This window comes from Entelurus aequoreus, linkage group LG01 (assembly GCF_033978785.1).
Source record: "Entelurus aequoreus isolate RoL-2023_Sb linkage group LG01, RoL_Eaeq_v1.1, whole genome shotgun sequence".
Taxonomy (NCBI): Eukaryota; Metazoa; Chordata; class Actinopteri; order Syngnathiformes; family Syngnathidae; genus Entelurus; species Entelurus aequoreus.
The window spans coordinates 35,947,890-35,967,033 of record NC_084731.1 but is presented as its reverse complement, the minus strand read 5'-3'; the positions used below and the strand labels follow the sequence as shown (position 1 = coordinate 35,967,033).

Here is a 19,144-nt window from a genome sequence, read left to right as displayed (position 1 = left end):
ACAGTTCAATTAGATCCAGAAGGGAATATTTGGTGGGGTTTCAAGCAACTCTCATGGAACACAATTCTTGTAAATATAAGATAACTACCAACACAAGCATTATTTAGTAAGGCCTATGGAAATGGTAAAAATAGTTTATAAACGGCTGGTATAAAATGAATGTGTTTAAGGCCTACTGAAATGAATATTTTTTATTTAAACGGGGATAGCAGATCCATTCTATGTGTCATACTTGATCATTTCGCGATATTGCCATATTTTTGCTGAAAGGATTTAGTATAGAACAACGACGATAAAGTTCGCAACTTTTGGTCTCTGATAAAAAAAAAGCCTTGCCCCTACCGGAAGTAGCGTGACGACACCGGAGGAAGGACTGCTCACATTTTCCTATTGTTTACACCAGCAGCGAGAGAGATTCGGACCGAGAAAGCGACGATTACCCCATTAATTTGAGTGAGGATGAAAGATTTGTGGATGAGGAACGTGAAAGTGAAGGACTAGCGTGCAGTGCAGAACGTATCTTTTTTTGCTCTGACCGTAACTTAGGTACAAGGGTTCATTGGATTCCACACTCTCTCCTTTTTCTATTGTGGATGACGGATTTGTATTTTAAACCACCTCGGATACTATATCCTCTTGAAAATGAGAGTCGAGAACGCGAAATGGACATTCACAGTGACTTTTATCTCCACGACAATACATCGGTGAAGCTCTTTAGCTACTGAGCTAACGTGATAGCATCGGGCTTTACTGCATATAGAAACAAAACAAATAAGTCCCTGACTGGAAGGATAGACAGAAGATCAACAATATTACCAAACTCTGGACATGTAAATACACGGTTAATGCTTTCCAGCTTGGCGAAGCTTAGCAATGCTGTTGCTATCGACGCCATTGAAGCTAACTTAGCTAAGGAAACTCGACAGAGCTATGCTAAAAACATTAGTTCTGCACCTACGCCAGCTCTCATCTGCTCATCACGACCCGTGCTCACCTGCGTTCCAGCGATCGACGGTACGACGAAGGACTTCACCCGATCACTGATGCGGTTGGCGGCCCGGAGACGGAGGAAGTCAAGGTGAGGTCGTTCGGCTAGCGCGTCTGCTATCCTCAAGGTCAGTTAACCAGGCCGTATTGGCATGTGTTGCAATGTTAAGATTTCATCATTGATATATAAACTATCAGACTGCGTGGTCGGTAGTAGTGGGTTTCAGTAGGCCTTTAAGGTGTACATATATTATGAAATATGTATTTTATCAATTGTTTTCGTGTAATGTACAAGGTACATTTGTGGCAGTGAATGTTCCCAACAGCACTTTTGGCACCTTAACCTTGGAACTTTAAATGTATTGATTGTTAAACATGTTTAAAATATGTGTCTTATTATTCTATAATGTACTTATATAATAATTCTATAATGTACTCTTGGTACTTATTATTCTGAGGGACTGGAGATGGAAATTAGCCATTGTCAATAATCTCACATATATGTCCATTCTTTCTTATTATGTATTGTCCTTTTTAAATAAACACATTGTACCATTGTCATCTACATTGATCTAAATCCACATTAATGTTATGCGTCTAAAAGCTCTGCAGTAAAAGACATACACATCAAGTGTAAAAGATGTAAATGTAGTTTTACTGACATATTTGACATAACTCAAAATAGTTAGAGCTGTAACTCACCGTCATCGCTGGTGTTGGGTCCGGTGCCGTTGTCCACCTCATCAAGAGCTCCGGCGTCACTGTGGGGGCTCTCACTGTGTGGGAACGTAATAATCATAATAATGACAATATAATATTATAAAACACAAGGACATGCACACTTCTTAATGGGCATACATGTTTGATTAAGTTGTTAGTCTGAAGAAAGAATCTTGGACTTTCTGAGAGTGGGTAGATTACACAACAATTAGTAGATGTTGTAAAAAAAACAATGATATAATGAAACAAATTAATTTGTTGATAATAGTCGGTGACGTCATCACTCGTTAGTTTCAGGCAGGAAACAAACATGCATGATTTAGTGCAAGCAGCAGCAATAGAAACAGAAAAATAGCTGCACTGCAACAAAACACCGCAAAAAAACCCATGAAAAGCATTGAAATATTTCACCATAAACACATCAAAGACACAAATAACTTGCTTCATTGGCAAAGCTTTTGATATCTACAGTATGTAATGCGGAAACATTTAAAGCGAGACATGTGAGACACAGGAGTTAGCTTGTTATAACAGCACTGTTTCAATATGATGAAATATTTATGAATGAAGTACGGTAGTTTATTCTGTATTGTTAGCGCATGACTTAAAACTTCTCGAGCTGAATTCAAAATTCCATGGCTTAATTAGACCCACCAACCTGGTGGTTGGTGGGTCTTCATAAAAATATAGCGGATGACTTGATGGCTTTCAAAATAGTCGTTAGTTGCAGCCCTAATTGATCAAGCAGGCTAGCGAATGTGCCAAAGACAAACTACCAGCTGCAGTCAATAATGATCATTCACCAAAACTTACTAAGCTTGGCCTTGTCAAGTTAAAGCACATTCTAGAAAGGTATTTATGTGACTCTGTGTACTGTACATATTTCAGCCTGTGCGGATCAGAGACAATTCATATCAACGTATTGTTTTTTTAAGAATCATTGAAATTAATTTAATCTTACATAATTTTACATAATCATAATCAAGAACTAAATAAGTCTATGAGGACCCAAAGTGAAAAACACATTCAAGCCCACAATAAACAAATGTAAACTTCAAAGCACCACTGACAGATTTATCATAAAGAAACTATAAACAAATTAAACAATGCAGAAAAAAAAATCAAGCAAAATAAAATATTTCACACGAAAAAATACACAATTATGAATATAGTTATAGAGATAACACTGTGATGCTTGGTGTAGGTCGAGGGTAATCATTTATCATATTACAATTTACTATATCATACGGGGCGGTATAGCTCGGTTGGTAGAGAATTCCAGGTTCGATCCCCCCTTCTGCCATTGTGTCCTTGGGCAAAACATTTTACCCACCTGCTCCCAGTGCCACCCACACTGGTTTAAAAATGTAACTTAGATATTGGGTTTCACTATGTTATGCTCTTTGAGTCACTAGAGAAAAGCGCTATATAAATATAATTCACTTCACTACTAACTTACGATAATAATAATAATAATAATTAGATAATGGCTTTTTTGCCGATATCCGATATTCCGATATTGTCCAACTCTTAATTACCGATTCCGATATCAACCGATACGATATATACAGTCGTGGAATTAACACATTATTATGCCTAATTTTGTTGTGATGCCCCGCTGGATGCATTAAACAATGTAACAAGGTTTTCCAAAATAAATCAACTCAAGTTATGGAAAAAAATGCCAACATGGCACTGACATATTTATTATTTAAGTCACAAAGTGCATTATTTTTTTTTAAACATGTCTCAAAACAGCAGCTTGGAATTTGGGACATGCTCTCCCTGAGAGAGCATGAGGAGGTTGAGGTGGGCGGAGTTGGGGGGGGCGGGGTTGAGGTGTTTTAGGGTGTAGCGGGGGTGTATATTGTAGCGTCCCAGAAGAGTTAGTGCTGCAAGGGGTTCTGGGTATTTGTTCTGTTGTGTTTATGTTGTGTTACGGTGCGGATGTTCTCCCGAAATGTGTTTGTCATTCTTGTTTGGTGTGGGTTCACAGTGTGGCGCATATTTGTAACAGTGTTAAAGTTGTTTATACGGCCACCCTCAGTGTGACCTGTATGGCTGTTGACCAAATATGGCTTGCATTCACTTGTGTGTGTGAAAAGCCGCAGATATTATGTGATTGGACCGGCACGCAAAGGCAGTGCCTTTAAGGTTTATTGGCGCTCTGTACTTCTCCCTACGTCCGTGTACCACTCCGTACAGCGGCGTTTTAAAAAGTCATACATTTTACTTTTTTAAATCGATACCGATAATTTCCGATATTACATTTTAAAGCATTTATCGGACGATAATATTGGCAGTCTGATATTATTGGACATCTCTAATAATAATAGATATTTGTGTTGCACTTAATATTTGAATAACATCTCAAGGTGCTACAGGGTAAAAACGTCATAAAAGCATTAAAACAAAACAGTGAAAAAACAATTTAAAAATTAGCTACGTATATGCTTCTTTAAAAATGTAGGTTTTTAGCCCTTTTTTAAAAGCATCCACCGTCAGGAAGGGTGTACCACAGACGGGGAGTGGCAGCTTCAAAAGCTTTGTCCCCCATGGTCTTGAGCCGTGTCCTGGGTGCGAGTAGACAGTGCTGTTGGCCTGACTGGGTACTAGCTGAGGTGTGTAGTGTGAGGAGGTTGGTGAGGTAAGTGGGGGCATCACCAGTGGTGGGTGTGCAGGAAGACCTTGTACTCAGTGAAGGGTGCGGAGGATGGAGGTGATGTGCTCATACTTCCACACCCTCATCAAGACCCTGGCAGTCTGTTCTGAACATACAGGAGCTTTTGGAGGCTCCTGCCAGGGATGAGGAGTGCATTACAGTAATCCAACCTGGAGGAGACAAAGGCTTGGACAAGCTTCTCTGCAGCTGGAAGGCAGAGGAAGGGGCAAAGTTTGGAGATGTTACAGAGGTGAAAGAAGGAGGTTCTGCAGATGTGGGTGACATGGTTGTCGAAAGAGAGGTGGGGGTCAAATTTGATCCCAAGATTTGTAACGGAAAAGAGAAGGGAAAGTTGTGGTCAAAAATTGAAACTGAGGTTATGTGGGAAGAACGAAGTTGTTGAGGAGTACCGGTTTGGATGGCTTCTGTTTTTGAGCCGTTCAGCTGCAGGATGTTTTGACTCATCCAAGCGTTTATTTCCTCCAGGCAGGAGCTGAGATGAGCAACAGTGGCAGAGGGGGACCCACGATACTATCATATCAAATATCGCTTGCTCAGGTTTTTTCTCTACGCTCACTACGGTTGGCACACAGCATTACAAGAAAGCAACCAATCAGAGAACTGGGCAAATGTACGCTCTGATTGGCTGCTTGGTCTCCAGTTACATTATGATTAGTGTTATCTAATGGGGTCAATAAATAATGAGGAACAACAATTGCTAAGTAGTTTTATGCACAGGTTTATGGATGCGCAGAAAACAGTATTTATTGCATTGCATTATTGTTAGTATGGATAATAGCAAACACATTTATTGAGCACAAAACATGTTTATATTCACTTATACTAACTCATTTTTGGCCTGAATTGAATTTATTTAAAAAATGAATGTATGTGCTCGTAAAATATATTTTCCTGTGTTCAGAAATGGTCTTGCTACCTAAAAATGAAGGCACAAATATAACTCCATGGCAAAATTATAACTCGGTCTTGAGCTTGTTTAAAAAAATGAATCAAATATTACTGTTTAAGGTTTATGCAAAATAATTCAATATTAACATTATAATATAGAGGCGGGGGACAAGGCACTCCTATAAATGAAATCGACAGTGCGCTTTCTAACCTGGTGCGCCAAATGTACGGATTAATTTTGGTTGTGCTTACCGACCTCAAAGCAATTTAATTTGGTACATGGTATAATGATGAGTGTAACTAGTAGATAGCAGTCACACATAAGATATACGTGTGGACTGCATGTTGACGCCCCCTGTTCAATATATTATGCTAGCAAGTACAGGTTAATAAGCAAGCCCAAAACGGTAATGTTTCATTGAGAATAGAAAACATTACACACGGAAAAATCTGTCAAAATGTTTAAGTACGACTTCGGTGAGCTACGAAGTTTGGCCCCCGTCTGTGAAACAGCTTGCCGGAGGACCTCAGGGCTACAGAGACCATTCATGTTTTTAAGAGCAGGCTTAAGACCCACCTTTTTGATTTGGTTTTTATGTAATATTTATACATTATATTGAAGTCATTCGTACTTTACTTTTTATCATATTAATTATGCAAGATTTTATTTAGTTATATTTAGTCACGATATGGGCAGCACGGTGGAACAGGGGTTAGTGCGTGTGCCTCACACTACTAAAGTCCTCGGTTTGATCCCCAGGCTCAGGGACTTTCTGTGTGGAGTTTGCATGCTCTCCCCGTGACTGCGTGGGTTCCCTCCGGGTACTCCGGCTTCCTCCCACCTCCAAAGACATGCACCTGGGGATAGGTTGATTGGCAACACTAAATTGGCCCTAGTGTGTGAATGTGAGTGTGAATGTTGTCTGTCTATCTGTGTTGGCCCTGCGATGAGGTGGCTACTTGTCCAGAGTGTACACCGCCTTCCGCCCGAGTGCAGCCGGTATAGGCTCCAGCACCACCGCCACCCTGAGAGGGACAAGCGATATAAAATGAATGGATGGATGGATGGATAGTTATGATATATTTCGTGTTTGTTTTTGTTTTTTAATAATGTTTTACTTGTTTTTTATCCTTTATTTCTACTCACGGTTTTATCATTTTTACTTTCCAGCGTTCCTCAGAGGGGGCCATCCGCATCAGGGGTTAGTTATCGGCCGTGCCGTGGGGTCGCTTTGTGTTAGCGTCCTGGTGGTCATGGTCTGATGAGCCCCGAGTGCAAATGCTCCTGTGATAGTGTTTACTCACCTGGCTCCTCTGTACTAAGCCATACATTCATTTGTTCATATGTGTGCATATGCATGTGCATTTCTTTTATGTATGAAAAGCTCTTTATAATAAGTTTGATTAGATGTGATGAAGCCGCACCGCTTGATGGATTGTCAGCGCATTACGGCTAGATGTGCTGTGCTTTAAAATACAACTATTATTATGGAAGGACCCCAAAATGGTACCATTTTGAGCCATTATCTGGCTTTTTGTTTCAACCTAGTATGCAAAACCAACTTTTCTTACTTATTGGTACCTACTGATGTGTATTGTATTGTAAATCCCGCAAACTTGCGTACGTCCACCATTGTAGTTTCGGCCATTGTCAATAAGCTCCTTCTTTTTTTCTATCCTCTTGTTGTGAGGCGCGCATCCTCCGCTGTTGCCATTTCTAATACAAAAGTAGCGTACAGTTCTAACTTATAACTGTCAGTAGTTTTGCTATGGAAGCGCTAACAACTACCGGTGCAACAAAGATGACAGGGAGAAGACGCTGTCGAAGTCGAGCCACGTAAATAATCCCATGTCCACAAGAACACGGATACTTAATAAACGCATACTTATCTCTGCGTTTAGGCCTCTTGTCTACACGCAGACACATACTTTTGTCTTTAAAAATGCAGACTTTTGCAAACGCTGGCCAAAGTGTAGAGTTCTAAAACTCTCTGCTTAGCGTATGCTTGTACACGGCACAAACAGAGACTTGTGATGACGTCACGGTGATGACAACACTGCCTTGCTGCCTTTAAACACACTATAAGATGAATTACTGTATGTTTGAACGTAAATATGCTGCTATTTTCACTCAACATTAATAAAAAAGACATCAAAATGGGCTGATGACAGTCAGCTGTTTTGGATATAATCACTGCCAAACCGCCACCTGATGGGACAACTTTGACAGGCAAGACTTTTTGCTCTGTGTCATAAGAAAGGTGCAACATTATCTTATGTTTTTAGTCCTTATTTAACGACAAATCATGAAGTTAACTTACATGTCTTGCTTCCATTTTTGTAGAAGGAGTCGGGCACAATCGTGCACGTGCGTAAAAAGCGACCAAGCAACTAAAAAAACATGATGTAGCGTCCTCGTAGTGTGTACTGATGTTAAAGACAATATACGCTTCATTGCATATGTAATATATCACTATATCGATGATTAAATGCATTATGATTTCACGAGAGTTTTGCAGCAGCACACGAACGTCCGTGTGCTTTATATAGGCACTTAAACATGCAAAATGGTTTCCTTGGCTCCTTAGTGCGTGCTGATTTTAGAAATAATGTACACTTCACTGCACATGTAATGCATCATAATGTACACTTCACTGCACTTGTAATACATCACCATGTTGCTAAACATGTTTTAATTCTATGAGTGTTAGGTTTCAGCAGCACAGACGTGCATTCACTCTTTAATAATGTTCCCAGGGCTCTGTGTACATGAAAAATACGGTAGTTATGTGTGTATATGACTGTTTGTATTTTAATAGCTTTATAGAAACATCGTCCATGGACTCACCAGTAGTCCTGTCCTCCAGCCATGCATTTCTCATACACAGGACCTTCCACCTCCCGCTGGCTTGGGAAGATGTTCTCATGGTGGATGATGATGGTCTTAATGACCTCGTTCACGTGCGCCTGGCAGGCCACAGGATCCTGGTCCTCTGGTATAGGCATCAGTGTGGGACCGAAGCAGATCGCCAGGTTGTATGGGTCCATCATGTTTTCATCGCTGTACTGGGAGAGACTGGAGGGACAGAGGTGTTTACAGTAGGGTTACAGTACAGTTACAGAACAGTTTCAGGTGTCTTACTGGTTCAGAAAGGCAAACAAGTATCTCAGGACGATGACCACAGGCTGCTCGAGAGTGGAAAGAATCCGCTGAAGGTGGTGAGCTCGATCTGAACCAAAGTCCAGCTCTGGAAAACAACATCAACAAAAAGCAGAGCTTCAAAATCAGAAAGTACAGGGGGATGTTTAATAGCCAAAAGCTAAATTTAATTGCCATTTCCGCTCATTTAAATGATGTTCAGTAGGTCCCTGCTAAATGCGAGTGTTCTGATCCGAGAACACCTGCGATGAGTGAAAAAAATATATATTTTGGAAAGTTTGGATGATGATTCTGCGTTAAGGCAACACCCTACATTACGCTGGCTCGCTCTTTCCCCTCCAAACCCTGTGCTTGCCTGTGCTTCTCCTCCGATTTTGTATAAACAATAACAACAAGGGCAGAAACTTGAGGGATTCTGGTACAAATCCAGCTTTCGCCATCCTAGTCACTACAGTATGAATGCATCACTGCTGTATGAATGAGCAATTTTTACTCTCAAAAAAAAAATGTGGAGCATGAAACCAGGTAATAAATAATTCATAAAGAATCAAACTAAACAAAAAATAAATAAATGATAAATGATAAAATGAGTGACAATATATTTAGCAATTGAACACATAATCATTTGAAAATGTATTGATTGAGGGGTGTTTGATATTTGGACAAAAAACTGTTTAGAATTAACATACAAATTGTAGAGGCTAACATGTCCTCACATGTGTTTGAATCAAAAACATTTGTTATTTAAGTAAAATATATAAAATGTTAGCTACCTATATAGACTTTTACTTTGTTGCTGCTTGTTTGAATGTAATCCATGAATTATTGCAGCCTTAATAAAATGTCAATGAGATAAGCCAATCGATTAAGATTAAGATTAAAGTACCAATGATTGTCACACACACACTAGATGTGGTGAAATTTGTCCTCTGCATTTGACCCATCCCCTTGGGGAGCAGTGGGCAGCAGCGGCGCCGCGCCCGGGAATCATTTTGGTGATTTAACCCCCAACTCCAACCCTTGATGCTACCAGCAAGCCTTATTGCTCACCAATCAAATGAACTTTTTTGGCATCTTTATTTATTCCAATTGCGTAGGCCGTTACTCTGCCATGCCTCAGTGAGCTAGTGAGTTATCCCCCTAGCTTCTGGTCTTCCGACTCTAAATGACTTTTTACCGCAGGCACAGTTTGTCTATCATAGCACCAAGCAAATAATCTCAAGATCCCCATTATATCAATTCCTTGATGTGATAAAAAAATTTTAGGGCGCAGTACGCAAAACAGACGTAATGTTTTTAATATCAGTACTACGGATACCATTAAAAAAATGCCCCAAGACAGCCCACTACCTATAATATGGGCTTTTTAAACATCCGATCATTGTCTCCCAAAGGGCTATTAGTTAATGAGGTCATTAGAGGCAACAATCTTAACGTCATTGGTTTCAGTGAGACTTGGCTAAAACCAGATGAATGTTTTCCGCTTAACAAGGCATCTCCCAACTATACGAGTGCACATATTGCCCGTTCCCTTAAAAGGGGCTGGAGGGGTCGCACTACAATCCAAAGAAAACCTTAACCTTACCCCTAACCTAAGTAATAAATATAAATAATTTGAGGTGCTTACTATGAGGTCTGTCACACCGCTACCTCTCTATCTGGCTCTTATCTATCACAGTATGCAGTGTGTCTCCCATAACAACGTGACATTGGAGTATGTTAAGGTAACATGCAGAGTTCCAAAGGGTTCTGTCTTTGGCCCGGCACTCTTCAGCGTCTATATTCCGCCGTTAGGAGACATCATACGCAAATACAGATGTTTCCATAGTCACACGACGTCACTGACATCATTAGGAGTGTAACGATTGATCGATATATCAATAGATGGATTTATTTTTCTAAATTTCAAATATATCGATTTGTACTCGGCAAGTTTGTCTTCCAGAAGATAGGTATCGATCTAAAATAGTTTTAAAAGGGAATCAAGTGATTTTATCAATATTAGAAATAGGAAAACCGTGGATTTAAGAACTGAAGACTTTATATGAACACTTTTGAAAATAAGGATGTTAAACGCAAAGTCTATTTTGCCCGTATGTGACTTCATCAAAACAAAATGGCGGATCGCTATGGTGGCTGAGAAAAGTCATAACAAATGCAAACGCTACAAGACAATATCATTAATTACAACACAACAGCTTGATTGCAAAAGCCATAAGAAATACAAACGACACAACACCATAATATAAAGCCGCAACACAACTTTAAGCTACAAAAGACATGACCACCACACTGGAAGTCACAGTGGAGCAACTTAGGTGATGCACCGACGTTTGGAACACAACATGAAGTGTGACACACAACACTCAACTGGCAGACAAATAAAAGTCATTTCATCAGAAAGAAAGAAATAGAAGAGATGGACCAAGGAGGCTATGGAATTAGGAAGCGAGGGGCCAACACCATTATTAGGGATGATACGTGCCTCCGCAAACCTAGGATGCTGTCCTTCACTGGGCGATGCCAGGACGGAGAACAGATACTGTATGCCATCGACGGGTAGCAGACATCGACAGAACACCATGTCTGGGATCTTTATTTAGCATGTAAATATACTCTTAAAATGTTGGTTTCTGTAGTTTTATTAAAATGTGCTTGGATGTTGAAAATGTGAGCAGAAAAGGTTTCCTCTTGTAATTCAACATAAAGGGTTGGTTTCACCTCATTTATTGATAAATTGTTATTTACTTGCTTGTTTGTATCCATATTTCATTTATACACCATTCCCTTACAAGAAATAACGGTAATAATGGAAACTTCACCTGCAGTGTCCAGTATCCAATATTTATTTTCACAAAGCTTACTTTTTTTTTTTTTGCTAAAAAGTTACTGAATCAATTTTCACTCACTGAATCGTTTCGGATCGAATTGCTCTAGAAAAATTAGGTGGTTCCTGAATCGTATCGGTAACCACAAATATCGAATCGAATTGTTGTTAAAACAACTCGTTACACCCCTATATGTACATATATTTTAAGCACATATTTATAAAATATTACCCACTTGGTAAATGAGATTGTTTTCTGTGGAAAAAGCATATATGGTCGACGCAGCAGCATAATCTAGACTGGGGGTGTGGAATAAATAATATGGGTGCCGTAAAATTTCGCTTTACATTCAAATCATGATTTTTTTATTACGATTTTGAATTGATTCAAAGTATACAAGAATCGATTGATAAAGAGACGTTTTTTAGGGCATCTCTATGCTTACTTGCTGCACATATACGTCATAAGTCAGCAGCCAAGATTAGCTTTTGTAACCTTTTGGAAAGGTTTTATTATCATTTATATACCAAATATATGGCGGAAGTTGGTTTAAATCGAGAATTGGTTCTGAATTAAATTGTCACCCCAATAATTGGATGTGAAATGAATAGTGAGCTGTTGTATAATGCACATCCCTAACAAACATTGGACGGACAATTATCAGGCTGAAATGAGGAATTATGACCAATCACACCAATAAATCTGTTAACATTAAAAAAATTAGGTGAGATACGGTGGAACGTTGATTTACGAACCCCTTTATTTGCAAACTTTTAGATGGAGCCAAGTATGCCTTCATGTGCGAACCATGTCTCTGTGTAAGAAACGCTTTATACAGTCATGCCTGCCACACAAGCGGAGGCAGGGCTCTCCACTCACTTTCACTTCCTAGTCACGTCTCAGCGCTTCATTCAGTATGTGTGCCTTTTGTGTGACTTTTTTCCTCTTTAGACAAGTTTTGTCCATTTTGCTAACTCAGTATGAGTCCAGAAAAGCCAACAAACTAGCATGGAAAAAAGAATACCAGGAGTTCAAAAAAAGACTATTTGCGAGGAGTACTGTACATTAATGGCGCTCGGAAGAAGGAAGAAGGATTGACATGCAGGCTTTGTACTACAGAAAGTTTTAATTGTGAAGAGAACAGACTTTTCTGAAAAATTATGCCATTGAGGAAAATACACTAAAGGCACTGTACCTCTCTTATAGAAACACAAGAGCAGACATGCACACACGGAAGGCGGGATGAAGCCCCAGTCTTTCACTCTTTCTGTCTGCTCCCTTTTCCTCAGCTCCTTGGGGTTTACTTTCTTAAATGTTTATTATTGTAGCAATAGGGTGGTTAAAGTTAAGGAGTAACTCTGCTTCACTATACAAACTATACAAACCTTGTTCAAGAACTAATTAAGTTCATAAATCGAGGTGCTATCGCAGAACTTGAGGGTTCCTAGTTTGATCCCCAGCGTTACACCCCTACACATCATATATACATATATCTTAAAGAAGCTGCCACAAATCCAGCCACAAAGAAAAGATAAAGTAACCGCCGTGAATAGCATGGATTTACTATACTCTCATTTTAAATGACAGCAAGTTTTTTGGACGGTGTGTGTTGTAATGTCATAACCATCCATCCATCCATCCATCTGCTTCCGCTTATCCGAGGTCAAGTCGCGGGGGCAGCAGACTAAGCAGAGAAGCCCAGACTTCCCTCTCCCCAGCCACTTCGTCCAGCTCCTCCCGGGGGATCCTGAGGCGTTCCCAGGCCAGCCGGGAGACATAGTCTTCCCAACGTGTCCTGGGTCTTCCCCGTGGCCTCCTACCGGTTGGGCGTGCCCTCAAAACCTCCCTAGGGAGGCGTTCAGGTGGCATCCTGACCAGATGCCTGAACCACCTCATCTGGCTCCTCCCGATGTGGAGGAGCAGCGGCTTTACTTTGAGCTCCTCCCGGATGACAGAGCTTCTCACCCTATCTCTAAGGGAGAGCCCCGCCACCCGGCGGAGGAAACTCATTTCGGCCGCTTGTACCCGTGATCTTGTCCTTTCAGTCATAACCCAAAACTCATGACCATAGGTGAGGATGGGAACGTAGATCAACTGGTAAATTGAGAGCTTTGCCCTCCGGCTCAGCTCCTTCTTCACCACAACGGATCGATACAGCGTCCACATTACTGAAGACGCCGCACCGATCCGCCTGTCGATCTCACAAACCATTTCCCTCACTCGTGAACAAGACTCCGAGGTAGTTGAACTCCTCCACTTGGGGCAAGATCTCCTCCCCAACCCGTTAATGGCACTCCATCCTTTTCCGGGCGAGAACCATGGACTCGGACTTGGAGGTACTGATTCCCATCCCAGTCGCTTCACACTTGGCTGAAAACCAATCCAGTGAGAGCTGAAGATCCTGGCCAGATGAAGCCATCAGGACCACATCATCTGCAAAAATCAGAGACCTAATCCTGCAGACACCAAACCGGATCCCCTCAACGCCCTGGCTGCGCCTAGAAATTCTGTCCGTAAAAGTTATGAACAGAATCGGTGACGAAGGGCAGCCTTGGCGGAGTCCAACCCTCACTGGAAACGGGTACGATTTACTGCCGGCAATGCGGACCAAGCTCTGACACTGATCATACAGTAATAATGTCATAACATTATAACAAATATAATTTTCTAGTCTTTACTTTTCAATGTAGCACAATTAGTATTTGATTAAAAAAAAAAACATAAGTCATGACAGGAGCTTAAAAAAGCAGTAATAGTGTTCCACAAAGTAATGGTTATATAAGTAGTAATAATAATAGTAATATAGTAAAATAGGGGTTTCCTGGAAAGCAACTCACTTGTTGTAGATATGAGGTCAAGGAAATGTTCTGCTGGGAATAGCGGCTTCTCCAAACCCCTGAAGTAAAGTTTCAGAACGCCCGCCACAGAGTTGATGTCATGATCGGACTGATCATCCACCAGTGGATCTTCTCCTACACACACACACACACACACACACACACACACACACACACACACACACACACACACACACACACACACACACACACACACACACACACACACACACACACACACACACACACTGATCTGAGTCATAACGTTTGTGAGTGAGTATTTGTACATGTATTATTACTGTAGTGTACGGTGTCATACATTATGCATAGACCACACAGTACCTTCCTTCTTTGCACTTAAGATGCATGTGAGAGACAATGTGTGGTTTTTTAGGCAAACAACATGCAATGTAGACTCAAAGATGGACCAACCTCTTTCAAATGCATTTTTAATATCGTTGACTTCCACTTGGGATCCTGGAACTCGGAATATGCCTTGTTGTTGAAGACCTGTGGACAAATACAGTAATTTAAAAAAAAAAATCAAAATCAAATGTTAATGGGACACAAATAAACCAGATTTTGCAAATATAAATGAAGCTTTAAAGATGGAAGTATGGTTGTAGCGCTAGCATGACAAGCAGGCTAAATGCTAGATACTGACTTTAATTCCATCTGTTCAATTGATCATCTTTCAATATGATTGATTACTGTTGAGTACATGTACAGTACAGGCCAAAAGTTTGGACACAGCTTCTCATTCAAGGTGTTTTTTTAAAATTTCATGACTATTAACATTGTAGATTGCCACTGAAAAAACTATGAATGAACACATGTGGAGTTATGTACCGGTACTTAACAAAAAATGGTAAAATAACTGAAAACATGTTTTATATTCTAGTTTCTTCAAAATAGCCACCCTTTGCTGTGATTACTGCTTTGCACACTCTTGGCATTCTCTCGATGAATTCAAGAGGTAGTCACTTCACAGGTGTGCTTGAATGCCAAGAGTGTGCAAAGCAGTAATTAGAGCAAAGGGTATACACATATATATATATATATATATATATATATATATATATATATATATATATATATATATATATATATATATATATATTCCAAGTGAGATGATGTCACGTTATCGATAGGCAAATGCAATTTTAGACAATATGATTTGCCTAAGCGGCTAAAGGACACCGAGAGTAACAAGCGGTAGAAAATTGATTTCTAAGGACAGATTTGAAAAAACAACAATGAAAAAAAAAAAATTATAATAATAATAATTTTATTTAATTTTTTTAATTTGGGACTTCCCACGGGCCAGATTTTGGACGCTGGCGGGCCGTAGTTTGGGAACCACTGATCTAATCTAATAGTTACAGCACTCACTTTCATAGCAAATGCTGATACAAAATCGGAGGACAACGTCAAAGTTAAGCCAGCAGTGTTTGGAGGGGGAAGAGTGAGCTCGTGTAACGTACGGTGGACCCTTAAAGGGGAACTGCACTTTTTTAAAAATTTGGCCTATCGTTCACATCATTCACAATCATTTTGAAAGACATGACAACGGATGTATTCTTTTAAAGCATTCTAACTTGTAAATAAACGTAAACAAAAGTCCGCTTACAGCGGAGCCAATGAGAGTTCTTCTATTCCACTCATAAAACCCAATAAATAACCATCCAAAAAGCGCCAACAATACTCTATTTACATTTTGTGAATTGAATATTAACCAAGTATTAGTGATATTGTTATTATAAGCGCTAACGCAGACAACCCATGTATAGCGGTGCCGTAATCACAAGCTTGTGTGCTAATGTTTACATGATTGACTGATCAGCTGCTTCCTTGTTTCCTTGCTCATCAAACTTTATTGTAAATCATAAATAATGTCTTTCACCTGCATATTAGAAGAACGAGGACGCACTCTGACAATTTGGTACACTTTGAAAGCCCATTTAGACCCAGAAATGGCGAGAAGACACGAAAAGACACTTGGTTCCACCCCCCTTTTCTTTGCGAGGATTATGGTAAATGGGTTATACTTGTATAGCACTTTTCTACCTTCAATGCACTCAAAGCGCTTTGACACCATTTCCACATTCAACCATTCACACACTGATGGCGGGAGCAAGGGTGAAGTGTCTTGGTCAAGGACACAACGGACATGACTAGGATGGCGGAAGCTGGGGATCAAACCAGGAACCCTCAAGTTGCTGGCACGGCCACTCTACCACATGAGCCACACCATGAGTCATTCTTCATCTACCAGTTACTACATTACATATACACTTACTGCATGCGTTAAAAACCCTAATGGAGGTGTTTAGATGTTTTTGAAGCGCTTTATAGGCAGACTAGAGCGACTCCAATAGACTCCATTGTAAACTGACTTTTGATCGCATATACTTCATATTTAGAATGCATTAAAAAAAAATACATCCATTGTCATGTCTTTAATAATGATTGTCAACGATCGGCAAAATTCCAAAAAAAGTGCAGTTACACTTTAACACAGCATCATAATCCAGACTTTCACACTGCAGGGGTATGACATTTTTTGTAAACGCTAATCTTTTTTTGACAGAAAACATGTGATGTGTAATGTGATGTGTGTGCAGTGAGCCACATGCACACAAAACACAACTTCACAAGCACTGCAGTGTGTTTGCAGAAGTAAACATGTCTTAAATGTGATTGGTCCTGGTGCATTTGTAGCAATTTAAACAATTTTGTGCAACCTGAAAGATAATGTAAGTGAAATTGACATTCATTTGAATTTGAATGTATTAATGGAAAACCCCTTTAGATGCAGCATCTGTGTTTATATATCATTTAAAAAAAACATTATACTATGTCACAAGCCACATCTGGTCCGCCACACCATTTTATGTGGCCCGTGACAGCCTGGAAATAAGGTACTTCAATAAAGTAATTTATCTTTTCTTACTAAATGCATTCATTCTTTCCATTTTGACAGAAACAAAGAATACATGTTCTGCATCCAGTTGCATATCTTATTAACTTTAATATTATACATTAATGCAAAAAATATTATACATTCCACAAAATGTAGTATTTAAATAAACACTTAAATATCTACTTGACTTATATTAGCCATCAAATTGTACACTATAACAATGACAATAGATTTTACGGTAACAAACTGGCAGCTCAGTAGCCAGAACTTTACCGTAAAATACAATGATAAGGTAAAAAAAACAACACGCTGTACATTTAAAGTTCTGGCAATGGTGGTGCCAGTTTTTATCCTTTTTACCGCAAATCCTACAGATTTTTTTTTACAGTGAACGTAAAAAATATACATAATAAAACGTGTAGGCAGTTGTGTAATATTATAATAAGACATTTATGTTAGACTTTTATTCAGTTACAAGCTGCTCTCTGAGATTAGCCATAACTGCGATGAAAACACGTTTGACACCCCTGTACTTTATGGCGATATATATTGTTTTCTGTATTATTGTCCATATCACACAGCACTAGTTACGGGTCACGAAAGCTCTTTGGCCTAAAATAAACCTCTTGAAAATGTTTAATAGATTCAGAATCATAATAAATAAAAATCCTGGTTTTCCCAGCCTTGTGTCAAATATAGACATTTATTAATGCAATAAATGTCTCTTACAATTACTGACATTCATTGACATTTACTAACATTTATTGACATTTACATTTACTGACATTTATTTGCTATTTGCAGGTGGTCTCAGAGCATAACCCCCACAACTAGAAGGGGACTCTACGGTGCTCAATGATACTGTATTACGTTTCGGCAAAACATTATGGTAAGATTTAAAAAGACCCACCATAGAGATTGATGTATCGGACGCAGCTTTCAACCACCACTGGTATGTGCTGCCCTGAATCCTGCAGTAGCATCAAGAGCAATAGTGATTATCATAAACATTGGAAAATATAGATATGAATATTTCAGTATAAAAGACAAAACAATGTGTTGCTAGCATTTAAAGTGTGCACATAATGAAGGAGAAGAGGCCCAGAAATGGAACCCAGCGAGAGGACAGAGTACCTGAGTCCTGGCTCGGACATTCCGTCTTCCCCTGGCCAGAGCAGCAGAGAGGCGACAGAAACCAAAGTTAGTGAGCAAGGCAGCTCTCACTTGGAGAAAATACAAGTCTAAAAACGCCAAAGCATCGATTGAGTGATGTGAGGTGCGAGGAAGGAGAACACACGACTTTGATTTGTTACCACGATGCTGCAAATCAGCCTGAAAATGATTTTTGATATTCTTAACACAAGCGTGAAGAAGTCAGTGAGCGATTGTGTAAAAAGACAAGGCCAAAGGTCAGGAAAATAAAAACCCCCAAAGGAACGCCAGTTAGACACAAAGAGCAGACTGCTGATACCTGGATGAAGGCCTCCATATTGCCGTTAAACAGCTTACGCCTAAAAACGGAGCGAGGTCTAATCTTCCGCATTCTCTTGGGTTTAGGGGGGAGGCGGGGGGGCCTGGGCAAAAGGGTGGGGAATGGGGGGGGGGGGGGGGTTGCACGGTTGGTATGACAATGCTGAATAATAATCGTAAATATCATCAGTCAACACTAACGCCTTGATATTGGTGTTAATAATGCTGCATTCATGGAAACTAGGAATTTACGAAGTCGTCGAGGATACCCATCAAAAGTACACAAAAAAAACATTGCTCGTAATCCGGCTACGTTATTGCAACATGTTGAACGCCAACACACTTCATTTTAACACAATTTAGAGTCAATTGTGATGCAATGAAAGACCTAAATTACCGTATTTTTCGGACTATAAGTCGCAGTTTTTTTCATAGTTTGGCCGGGCTCCAGTGCAACTTATATATGTTTTTTTCCTTCTTTATTATGCATTTTCGGCAGGTGCAACTTATACTCCGGTGCGAAAAATACGGTAACCAATAAACATAAATATACAGTACTTTATAAAGCCAGCCCTCGTGTTACGATGTGTTGTTTCTCCCACAAATTATTAATACAGTAAGGAAGGGATTCATATGGCCCCATTCCTG

At 39.8% G+C, this 19,144-nt stretch overlaps 1 protein-coding gene across 4 annotated transcripts in view; it reads right to left on the bottom strand.

Annotated features, from left to right (window-relative positions):
• LOC133651184 (SLIT-ROBO Rho GTPase-activating protein 3-like) overlaps positions 1 to 19,144 on the bottom strand; it is a 121,783-nt gene that overhangs the window by 14,919 nt on the left and 87,720 nt on the right. For 2 of the 4 annotated variants that reach the window (XM_062049185.1, XM_062049194.1), the window contains exons 12-18: positions 18,498 to 18,600; positions 17,937 to 17,997; positions 14,536 to 14,613; positions 14,104 to 14,238; positions 8,421 to 8,526; positions 8,127 to 8,354; positions 1,690 to 1,763 (exon numbers count right to left, since the gene is read on the bottom strand). In XM_062049185.1, the coding sequence (XP_061905169.1) occupies positions 1,690 to 1,763; positions 8,127 to 8,354; positions 8,421 to 8,526; positions 14,104 to 14,238; positions 14,536 to 14,613; positions 17,937 to 17,997; positions 18,498 to 18,600 (785 nt within the window). Of the gene's footprint in view, positions 1 to 1,689; positions 1,764 to 8,126; positions 8,355 to 8,420; positions 8,527 to 14,103; positions 14,239 to 14,535; positions 14,614 to 17,936; positions 17,998 to 18,160; positions 18,192 to 18,497; positions 18,601 to 19,144 lie in introns of all 4 variants that reach the window. The other 2 variants (XM_062049204.1, XM_062049212.1) reach the window with 1 other exon arrangement.